This window comes from Onychomys torridus, chromosome 11, assembly GCF_903995425.1.
Source record: "Onychomys torridus chromosome 11, mOncTor1.1, whole genome shotgun sequence".
NCBI lineage: Eukaryota > Metazoa > Chordata > Mammalia > Rodentia > Cricetidae > Onychomys > Onychomys torridus.
The window spans coordinates 61,735,430-61,746,997 of NC_050453.1; the positions used below are offsets into that span (position 1 = coordinate 61,735,430).

Sequence of the window (11,568 nt, forward strand, 5' to 3'; positions counted from 1 at the left end):
TCCAACTTCTCTTAGAACTTCAAGAATTTCTAGAGCCATGATCAAGTCAGCTTTTTTTCGAAAAGGATGTCTGTTCCACGCAGTCCCAAGAGGAAGGAAGTACCCACATCACCATTGTGTACCATGTCCCACATCACCATCGGATACCAGGTCTCACATCACCATTGGGTACCAGGTCCCACATCATCATTAGACCACCTCATTTCTGTAGACAGGTGAACATAGCTGTAAGTCCCACACACTTGTTCTACTTTCTAATAATCTCTCCTCTCCTCTCCTCTCCTGGGTGCACTGAGATGTACCAGTCAGATTAGAATGGAGGCAGTTAGCTAAGTCATGAGACAAGCCTCTGAGTTGATAGTACCATCTAGGCCTGTCCTAGATCTAGAGCACTATATCTACCAATCCGGGCATGTTTGTGGGTGCCCTTATGAATGTAGAAGGAACAGGGAGTTTGACTTTCCTGGTTTCCAGCAATCTAAATTGAGAGAGAATGGCCGGCGTACTCACACTCGAGGCTGTCATGACACCTAGGGTAGTGGCAGCCATTCTGGCCTCATCACCTTGCCTCGAACTAGGCTCTACTCAGTACCATCACCAACCCATTTAGCCCTTATTCCCAATGGCTACGATGTGTAGAGCCAGGTTCCAGGCAGTCTTCTCTAAAAGATGCTGGTCTCCACGGTGGCTTCTCCATGCCCCTGCTCTAAATCCTTCTGTGACTCCGCAGGCCTGGGCTTTGCGTGCAGGCTGAGGTTAAGGCTGAGACGGAGGGTCGATGGACCGCTGGAGTGGGTCAGCAGTGTTGTGCGTCGGCTAGCAAGGCTGCTATTGGAGAGTTGCCTGTGCACTCTGGGCTGGGGACCCCTGCAGCAGACACGGTGACTCAGGGAACGTGGCAGCAGGTGGCTGTGGAAGGCCATGTAGATCCAGGGGTTGCAGCAGCTGCTGAGGTTGCCCAAAAGCATTGAGATGGTAAAAGCCACATTGGTGGAATCTGCCAAGACAGAAGCACAGAAGGCCTCTTAGAAGGACAGCTCAAGGGGGGATGGGAGGCTAGGACAGAAGCTGGGTCTCCACTGAGCAGATGAAGACACGGAGTCCCAGAGAGGGAAAGACATTCACCTGGGGTCTATAACTAGGAGGCATAGCTCAGGCTTGACCCTTAATTCCCCAGTCTGGGTCTTACTGCCTTAGTTTCAGTAGGTTTTGTAACCATAGCGATAAGGTTTGCTTCAAGTTCAGCTTAGAAGAGTAAACACTGCCTGTGTAGGATGGGTCCACGCAGAAGGAAAGGTTTTGTTTTAAAATCTGGACCATGAATCCTCTAATTTGAGCCTTTTCTCTGTAACATGAAATCTAGTAGATCTTCTAATAAAAAACCCGGAGCAAGATATTGGGGTAAATGCTCAAAGATCAGAGAGACAAAGGAACAAGCCTCAGTTACTTCTCACCTCGCCAGCTCCACAAATCCTCTCACTGAATGTCTCTAAGTCCAGCCGAAGAAGGGTTTAGTTCCTGTTTCCTAATGCCTTATATACCTTTCTCTGCCCAGTCACCACTTCCTGGGATTAAAGGCACATGACTCCCAAATACTGGGATTAAAGGTGTATACCACCACTGCCTGGCTCTGTTTTCTCTCCTAGGCTGAGTCAATCTCACATAATCCAGGGTGGCTTTGAACTCAGAGATCCAGATAGAGCTCTGCCTCCTGAGTGCTAGGATTAAAGGTGTGTGCCACCACTGCCTGGCCTCTATGTTTAATCTAGTGGCTTGTTCTGTTCTCTGCTCTTCAGGCAAATTGTATTAGGGTATACAACATATCATCATACTCTTCTTTTGACCCAGTCTCTCTGTAGCCCAGCCCAGCCTCAAACTTAACAAAGGCCTTCTGAAACTTTCTCTAATTGTGGTCCCTTTTCACCCAAGAAAAATGTGTTTTCTTGGGTATATAGGTAGACAAATGGAACGTTTGCTGATACAAATCACAAAGAAATTCATTTTCTTCTTCCCTCTGGCCTCATGGTATGCGCCTATTTTTCTCTTTTGCTATGAAGGATTCCTTCCAGTGTCTGCTTGCTGTAGCCTGGAAGTCATGGGTTCCTTTAGTCTGTTTTCATCATGGAAAGTTTTCTTTGGTGGACTGTAGGCTGAGCAGACTGTTGTCTTTGGGAGCTCGAAGCATATCCCTCTAAGCCCTCCATGCTTTTAAAGACTGTTGAGGAGTCAGCTGTTCCTCTGATGGGCTTGTCTTTCTGTGTGACTTGGTGTTTTTTCTCTTATTGCTTCCAATTATTTAACTATAATACGATGTGGGGAAATTCTTTTCTGGTCTTATCTATTTGGTATTTTAAATTCCTCCCTTACCTGGATGAAAATCTCCCTTAGATAGATAAGTTAGATGAGTTCTGAAGCTATGTTGTTGTTTGGGGTTTTTGTTTTGTTTTGTTTTTCGAGACAGGGTTTCCCTGCACCTTTCCTGGATCTCACTCTGTAGCCCAAGCTGGCCTCGAACTCACAGAGATCCGCCTGGCTCTTCCTCCTGAGTGCTGGGATTAAAGACGTGTGCCACCACTGCCCGGCTTGAAGCTATGGTTTTATTGGAAATGTTTTCTATGTCTTTAGCATGGATTAGGTCTTTTCAGGGTATCCCTTAGATCTCAAATGTTTTGTTCACACTTTTTTGCTAATTTATCTTTATCATTGAGTGTTCCAGCTTCTCCATCTTGTCTCCAAGCCCTGACTGATATCTTGTCCTTCTCATGATCTATCCTTTGGGTGAGGCCTTCCACAGAGCTTTCTGTTGACTTACTAATATTTAATTTCCAGTATCCGGTTGCTTTTCTTCAATGTTTCGGTCTCTTTCACATCTTAGAATGTTTTCCTTCAGCTCTTTGTGTTCTCCTGGAACTCGTTTGGGAGTTTGTATTCTCTCTAGTTTTCGTGAACGTACTTACAATCATTCTTTTGAATCCTTTGCATGGGATTTTTGTCTAATTCAGTCTCATTGGAGGCCATTAGCTGCTGGACTAGTCATTTTTGAAGGAGTAGATTTTCTTTGGCTTTTCACATTTTTTTATATTTTTGGGTTGGGGCTTGTGCATCTGGGGTTAGGTCATTGGTTGGACTTTTAAAATTCGCTCTTATTCTTCCAGTAGAAGTATTTACAGTGTTCAAAAGAAGCAGCATTATAGTGGGGCTGGGTATCGTTTTCCTGTTAGACTTCAGGGGTGATCTCCCTTGAGAGTGGAATATTAGCTGCAGAAACAATCACTCTCAAGGAGGAGACCCCATGAAAATACAGAAGTAGTTAAATGAAAAACAATCACTTCCTAAGCACCAGTAACTTTAGACAATGAAGAAGAATTGATAGTACTGTAAGCATGAATATATTAGTTAGTGTGGGTGTAGGTAGAAAAGAAAAACACCAGGGGTTGGGGATTTAGCTCAGTGGTAGAGCGCTTGCCTAGCAAGTGCAAGCCCTGGCTTCGGTCCTCAGCACTGGCAAAAAAAAAAAAAAAAAGAAGAAGAGAAGAGAAGAGAAGAGAAGAGAAAGGAAAAGGGAAGGAAAGAGTAAGACTAGGGTGGGGTTGATGAAGAAAGAGGAGGGAAATGTAAACAGAAGGGGGACAGTGGGATAAAAATGGGGTGGGGTTGGGTGGGATGGGTAGTTTTGGCTGAAGTTGGAACAGGAAGAGAAAGGTAGGGAAATACACACAACTGGTACCACCACCCCAGCTCTCGGAAGGCTGAGACACAGAAGCCCTCCCACCCAGGCCAGCCTGTGTGCTTAGAGAAAGGAGATGGAGCAGAGCAGGGTGCGGCTGGCCTGGTAAACTGGCACTGGGTATTAAATACGGGGCAAACAGATGTGAAAGGGAGCAAGCAGGATGGGGTGCAGAGTACGGACACAGGCCGCCGGTTGGGGTCCAGTTCTGTGTTGTGGGTGCTGTCCTCACCTTTGGGAGCTCTTTGGGTGATCTTGTCCAGTCAGTATGTGGCCCTTCACTGGTTGAATCTCAGATGCTGGTCATCCCTGGGTGGGTGGGTGGGTATCCTTCAGGAGTCCAGTTGCAAACACTGGTCCCGTACCATGCTGTCCTTCCCAATGCTTGAAGCACTGCTTGGAGCCAATGTTTAAGGTTCCTGCAGACTCCAGCTCTGGCTAGGTTTCCACATCACTGACCACTCTGTGCTTTTTTAATTATTTATTTATTATGTATAGTGTTCTGCCTGCAGGCCAGAAGGGGGCGCTAGATCTCATTACAGATGGTTGTGAGCCACCATGTGGGTGCTGGGAATTGAACTAAGGACCTCTGGAAGAACAGCCAGTGCTCTCAACCGCTGAGCCATCTCTCCAGCCCCCACTGTACGCTTTTGGTTGGGTTTCTTTCTTACATTCTGGTGGTATTCTGCGGGCCAGGTTCTGCATATAAACTCACTGCACCTGCTCTGAGCTTCCTGAGAGCGTAGTTCACAGAGGGTCTCAGGCCACAGAAACATCAGGGGTCTCTTTAAAATGCCATCTTCTGGCTGCCGAGGACAGGGGTCTTCTCAGCCTCTCTCCTCTCTCTGTTACTGCTGTGGACAATTTCTTTCTTGGTCTGGTTCTCCCACAAGCTTTGTTCTTCAAAATGTCTGCCATTGAAATTACAGTGCAAATTTTCTGGGTCTCTTTGCCATAAGTCATAGTTCCTGCTCTCTGTGGCCCAAGAAATTTATTTTAAAACATTTTTGCTATATATTTATTGAAAATTAAATCAAGTTATCATGCCAGTGGGATGGATGTGTTTGTTTATTTTTGTGTAAGCAGATCTTAGCCAAATATTTGATACTGTAGAACACAGAGCATTTTCAATAGTTTTCAGAGTAGATTAATATTTTGAATTTATAATAGTCAATGCTGAGACTATCACTTTGTATGAACATGTAGCATAAAATGAGAGAAGAATATATAGGGCCATTTCAGATATTGTTGGAAATTCTATCCTAATAATCCCAGGCCAAAATTCATTCAGTAATATTTCCTTCTAACATATTTTAATGTATGTTTGTGTGGTGTATATGTGTGTGCATATGTGTATATAGGTGTGCATGATGTGTGGAGGTCGGAGGTTCCTGTCAGGTATCCACCTCACTTTTTTTTTTTTGAGACAGGACATCCCACTGAATCCAGAGCCCACTAATTGTCTAGACTTGGACAGCCAACAAACCCTCAGGAGCTTCTTGTCCCAGCACTGGATCCCTCACTACCACACCAGGCTTTCTACATGGGTGCTGGAGATCCAAATCCAGGTCCTCAGGTTTGCAAGCAAACACTTGACCCACTGAGCCACCTCCCAACCCTGATTATTTTTAATACGAAATTCAAGTCAGTACTTACACAAAAATTAAAAAAAAATCAAACATTCCAATCCAATGCAATCCAAAGATAAACTAATTTGATGCATGTTGAACATGGATAGCTGGGCGTGGTAGTGCAGGCCTTTAATCCCAGCACTGGGGAGGCAGAGGCAGGAGGATCTCTGAGTTTGAGGATAGACTGGTCTACAGAGTGAGTTTTAGGACAGCCAGAGCTATGTTGAAAAACCCTGTCTAGAGAAACCGGAATAGCAGCAGCACATTCTTGCCATATGCTCTGGTCACCATATTCTCCTTTGCCTCAGGCCCAAAGCAGTAGATCAGCAGACCCTGGAATGAAACTTCTAAAACTCTTTTGCTCTGTGGAGAAGCCAACTGCCATGCTACCAGGAGGCCTGTGGAAAGGCCTTTATGGCAAGGAACCAATGCATGTGGCCAGCCTATGCACCAAGGCCTGCCAGCCAACCCACGCACAAGTGCTCTTGAAAGGGGATTTTTCTTCCAGCTGAGCCTTCAGATAACTATGGACATGGTTGATACCATAATTGCTTCCCTGAGGGAGACTGTGAAGCATAGGACCCAAGAAAATGGTGTGTAAATTCCTGGCCCACAGAAATGGTGAGGTAAAATGCATCCCTCCAAAGACGGTCAGCTCTCACCTGGATAATTTCAGCCATCTGTATATGCTTTGTCAGGCCAGCAATCTTCTTCTAAGTCAGTGGTTCTCAACCTTCCTGATGCTTTGACCCTTTAATACAGTTCCTCATGTTGTAGTGACTGCCCTCATACAATTATTTTCATTGATGTTTCATAGTTGTTACGTTGTTGCTGTTATGAATTGTAATGAAATGTCTGTGTTTTTCTTAGGTGACCACCATCTCCAAATACAACAGGGTGGCAGCTTCTAGGGACAGAGACTCTGCTTGGATCTCAGTCTTGTTCTCAAATTCTCACTAGGAACCTACTCTCTCATGAGGAAAAATGTTTCTTAGGCAGGCAAAATGTACAGGTGAAAAATTCCACTAAGTACCCTTCCAGATATACATTTCTTCCTAGAGATTTAATGAAACACTTCTCACAAACAGGAATGCTGACCAGATGACCCTGGCCTCCTGCTGGACACATCTGTGCAGCGGCACAGCTGGTTTACTAGCTGCCTCTTCACAGAGGTTGAAGAATCTTTCAAAGCAATGTGAGACCTGAAAGAAAACTCCCAAGCAGACTTTCTAGTCATCTGGCATAGTCAACAGGAACTGCCACACCATGCCTTCTATCTCTAAAGCCGAGATCCCGGACCCCATCGGCGCTCCAACCACTAACATCCAAGGTCTAGCTCAAGTGTTTACCCTGCAGTCTATTACAAAAGCTTCAGACAATCACAAAGAACTCCCTCAGGTATACTCAAGATAGGGCCACTCCTGGTGCAAAAATAGCCAGGGTATAGGATGGGAACATTTGATAACAGACACAAGCCATAGGTGTAGAAGCCAAGGCCATTTAGCCCAGGTGCACAAATTTCCATGCCTTAGGAAGCATGTTTTGGTTTGGCCTCTCTGAGCCAGGCACAGTGTAGGGGCTGGGAATGAGCTATGGAGAAACATCAGACTCCATGGAGGCTCTGCTTGTCTTCCTTGTGGGACAATCTCCCACACCCAGACCAGGCAGAAATGCAGCCTAGAGGGCCAAGTTGACAGGCTTTACCCAAAGACCATGGGGGAATAGGGTGTACTGAACTCATAACTCTAAGACAGTGAGTGACTCAGAGCCCACGGAGTATTTATTCTTCTGAGAGTGCATTGTAAGACAATGCTTCATCCCTGCTCTGGTTCAGAGAGGTCCTTAGCCATGGGAAACCACTCTCTATGCACACAGTGTATCAGGGACAGGCTCACAATAATGGTGGGTCCTGCAGACAAACAGGGAAAAACCACACTGCCTAATGGAGAAAACAGAATCCATCTCCCCACACATCCTTCAATAAAGGGCAAATAACTACTTCATCTTTGGTGTCACTGACCAGACTGTAATTGTTGAGAGAAACGTCATGTAACAGATAAAGCTGGCCCATGAAGTCCCTGAATCAAGTCCTGGCTCCATCACCTACTAACAGTGGCATCTTAGACCAGTATTGTTACAGCTTCTCTGAGCTCTGAGTTTAGATGTACTGTAGAGAAAACCACTACATAACACCATGCAGATTCATGTACTTGGTACTAAGAAGCCCTTCCCACTAGTCTATCCTTGGCTAGAACAAGGGGAATCTCAATTGTAAGTTGGGTTTAATATGCTCATTGCTTGCAGAAAAGCTTGCAAATACCTTTATGTCCAGACTAATGTCAACAGGACAGTTAAGGGCTACAGAACCAAGCATGGTGTTACACATCTGTAATCCCAGCACTCAGGAGGTAGAGGCAGGAGGATCAGAAGTTCGACATGTGCTACACAATGAGTTACAAGGTCAGCCTGAGCCACCTGCAGCCTTTGAACCTCAGGAGGCTGCTGGTACATCATTCCCTGTTACCATGTAGAGCTGTCTTCTTGGAGAGTCTCATTTTGTTTTTCAGGTAAGAGGAAGACCTCTCTCCTTGTAGAGCCAAGTTAAGAACCAGGGTTGTAGACAAGGAATGGGTTAAAAGAAAAAGACCAGGAGCTGGAAGATTGGGATCTACTCTTTGCCAAGTCACAGATCCTTTCTGAGCCTCCCTTTCCTCGGTGACATAAGGAAGGAGCTGAACTTGAGAGCTCAGGGCTGTCATATGCCAGCCCTAACTAATTGAAAGTGGCTACTGAGAAAGGTCACAGAGCTCTGTCCAGACGCAAAAGGGAAGGGCACCACAAGAGAAGACAGAACCCACATATTCCAATCCTGCACCAGATTATTTCAAACTTCCTTTCAGCTCTGTAAGTCTATGATCCTAGAACCCACATAGCACCTGGAAGTTGGCTGAACAAATCTGCCCAAAATGTCTCTCTCTTCCCCACACTAATTTCTGCATTGTTCCAGAACAAAAGCTGTTTTTCACTAGCATCGCATAGTATTTTTAAATTGTTAAATAAGTAACCAAAACTTTAAAAAAAAAAATCAGGAAATTCCACATAATTGATATTCACTCACATAGCCTTAGTGGGCTGGAAGGAAGCACACGAGGCAAGGCTGGTCTGAACGTCTGCCCCTAGAATTCATGTCTCAGAAACAGAGTCCTCAAAGTCACATGCCAATGGTACTTTCAGGCGAGACTTTGGAAAGACTACAGGGGCTTGTGGATTAATAGGTTAATGGGTTTTCAAAAAAAAAAAATGTTTGTTACCATAAGAGTATGTCCATGAAAAAAGCCAAGTTGGCCACTGTGGTGATGTATTGTGCACCCCAATAAAACTTATCTGGGGATCAAAGGACAGAGCTAGCCACTAAATTAGACATAGAGGTCAGGCAGTGGTGGCACCCACTAGCACACTAACACAAGGGAGGCAGAGATCCATCCAGATCTCTGTGAGTTCAAGACCACACTGGGAACAGAGCCAAGCACGGTGGCACACACCTTTAATCAAAGCACTTGAGATCTTGTGCCTTTGCTTGGGAAGTACACATGCCTTTAATCCCAGGAAGTAAGATGGCAGGGTGGTAAAAGGTACACAAGATGTGAGTAAACAGGAACTTTCCCTTTTGTCTTGAGACTGAGGACTTCTTAGAGGTAAGAACATGGCTGGCTTGCTCTACTTCTCTGATCTTTCAGCTTTCACCCCCATATTTGGCTCCAGGTTATCTATTAATAAGGCCGTTTAACAATTCAGGTTACAGGCCACTTTCAAGTGGTGTCCTTCCCCACCCTGGGAATCTTCTGAGAGTCCCCACTTACAAGAAGAGCCTTCCCAAACTTCACAGCTTCTAGGACAGTGAGAAACAAACTTCTTTGCTTTAAGTGTTAGGTATGCATTTGTTACAGCAGCAGAGCATGCTCTAAGACAAACCAGCAGCAACTTTCTTAGTGACTCCGTTCACTTGTGTCCTGCCTGGCCCTGGAAGGCACTGCAACCCTTATCCTAACCCTGTTGTCTTCCCTCACCACCTCACGTAAGCCACATACTTGCCTTCATTGGGGGCGTTCTCATCCCACACAGACCACATCTGGACACTGAAGAAGGGTGCCCAGCAAGCGATGTAGGCCAGCACAATGACAAAGGTCATCTTCACGGTTCGGATCTTTGCTCTGGAGATGGTACTGATGCTGCTGACCCGGGATGGCAACCCTCGAGGGGCATCAGCAGGGACAGAAGATGAGGACTTGTCCCATGTCCTCCAGCCACTTTTTTCCTCTCTGCCAGCCTGTGTCTTGACTTTCAGGTTCTTGTAGATCTCACAGCAGATGAGGCTGTAACAGGCTGTGAGCACAGCCACGGGGAACACAAAGATGGCCATAGTGGTCCAGGTGATGTAGGCCCGTGGCCCCCAAGAAAAGTAGAAATCTGCCCAGCAGTCCAGTACCCCTGAGCCCTGGATGACCTCTCGCAAAGAAAAAATGAAAATTTGAGGGAGGCTGAGGATGGCAGCCAGCAGCCAGGGAGCTGCAATGAGAGGGTAGGTGGACTGGCTGGGCTGCCGGAGGCTGCGAAGTGGGTGACAGACAGCCAGGTATCTGTCCAGCGTCATGGCCAGCAGCATGTAAGTGGAAGCGAACATGCTGAGCACCTGCAGATACTTGACAGCCCGGCAAAGAGTGTCAGAGCCTTGGAAGCGGTAGGTGATATCCCAGAGCAGCTGAGGCAGGACCTGGAAAAGCGCCACGCCCAGATCAGTCAGGGCCAAGTGCAGCACAAACAGGTGCATGCGGGAACGCTTGCGGCCCTGGAAGCCCAGCGTCAGCAGTACAGCCAGGTTGCCCCCGGTGGCCAGAACCAGGACGGTAGCTAGGATCCCAATCTCTACCTTGGCTAGCTCTTCATCCCTGCCCAGCCAGGGTGTGGTAGCGTTGGGGACAGACAGAGTGCCCCCAGGAGAGGGAGTGGCAGTCCAAGAAGGCTCAGAATCCATGGTCAGGGTTTGGGGGAGAGAGGGTTAGGAAGGTGGGTGGAGGGACCGTGCGGGTGCGAGTAAGAAGTTGTATAGATAAAATGAAGTGTGAGAGAAAGCTGTAGAAGTGGAGAGAAGGGCGGGAGAACGGCAGGGTGAGGACTTGGAAACAGTTCAGCAGATAGGGCTAGGGAGGAGAACAAAACCATCAGGGAGCAGAACCGGCATGGCTGACCCCACCTAGGTCAGGGATTCAAGGAAAGCAAAGGAGGGTCTGGGAGCTGGGTGTCAGTGTGGAAAGGATGGAGGGGGTTGGAGATGGGGGCTTCTGAAAGGGGGCACAGAGGAAGCAGAGGGAGCAGCTGCCATCTCCCAAATCCAACCCCAATTCACTTTTGTCCAAACTTTTCTGAAAGTGGAGAGAGTGGATGTCCTTAAGTGGATGTCCGTGAAGGCGCAGTCCAGGACCATGGGCGTTGCCTGCAGGAACTGGAAACCCCAGCTAAGCCATGTGCTCTCTCGGCTCTCACACAAGCGCCAGCCGAGCAGGTGCGGCAGCCCAGAGCGTTTTTATGCGCTTGGATTCTTAGTCCTGAGCTGCCGTTTGCCGGTTGGCTCCTGCAGAGGAGGGTGGAGTGAGACTCAGTAGCACCCTTCAGACAGGGGTACTGAGGGGAGGGGCTGGGGAGCTGGGTGGGACTGTGGCGGAGGATCGGGGAACCGGGAGCAGAAGGGAGAACCAAGCCTTCACCAGCTGTGGGGATCTGCTGAACACCAAACAAACTCACCTACGTTAGCATCTCGACTCTCTCCAGACAGGTGCACTAGAGATAGGTGTGTATGCTTGTGTGTGTGTGTGTGTGTGTGTGTGTGTGTGTGTGTGTGTGTGTGTGTGAGTGAGAGAGAGAGAGAGAGAGAGAGAGAGAGAGAGAAACATAGGTGGCCTCTCTTCCAAACAGTGCTGGGTGCCCTGTTGTGAAAGATACCAAATCTTCAAGGTTAGCTAAGAGGCATGTCCTAAAGAAACCTAAAGATGTGACAACCATTTGTCTTAGGATGGGCACTTGGAGGTTTGAAGGAAGACGAAAACTGAGGAGTTTGTGATTGACAGGGGTGTGGAGGGCGGGGCAGGGATGGTGGAAGGAGCTAGACCCGGGAGCCCTGCTGTGATCAGAGAGGATGACAGGAGAAATTCCAAA

At 47.2% G+C, this 11,568-nt stretch overlaps 1 protein-coding gene across 1 annotated transcript; it reads right to left on the minus strand.

The window, feature by feature from the left end:
• Positions 1–662: 662 nt before the first annotated feature.
• Avpr1b (arginine vasopressin receptor 1B) lies at positions 663–10,390 on the minus strand. The gene is made up of 2 exons (XM_036201850.1): positions 9,451–10,390; positions 663–997 (listed from the first exon to the last, which is right to left on the minus strand). The coding sequence occupies exons 1-2, from the start codon at positions 10,388–10,390 to the stop codon at positions 663–665; spliced, it is 1,275 nt and encodes a 424-aa protein (XP_036057743.1).
• Positions 10,391–11,568: the final 1,178 nt, after the last annotated feature.

Coding starts and splice junctions, on each gene's coding strand:
- Avpr1b (XM_036201850.1), bottom strand. CDS start 10,390: ATGGATTCTGAGCCTTCTTGGACTGCCACTCCCTCTCCTGGGGGCACT. Junction 998..9,450: donor TGAGAACGCCCCCAATGAAG/GCAAGTATGTGG, acceptor CTGTCTTGGCAG/ATTCCACCAATGTGGCTTTT.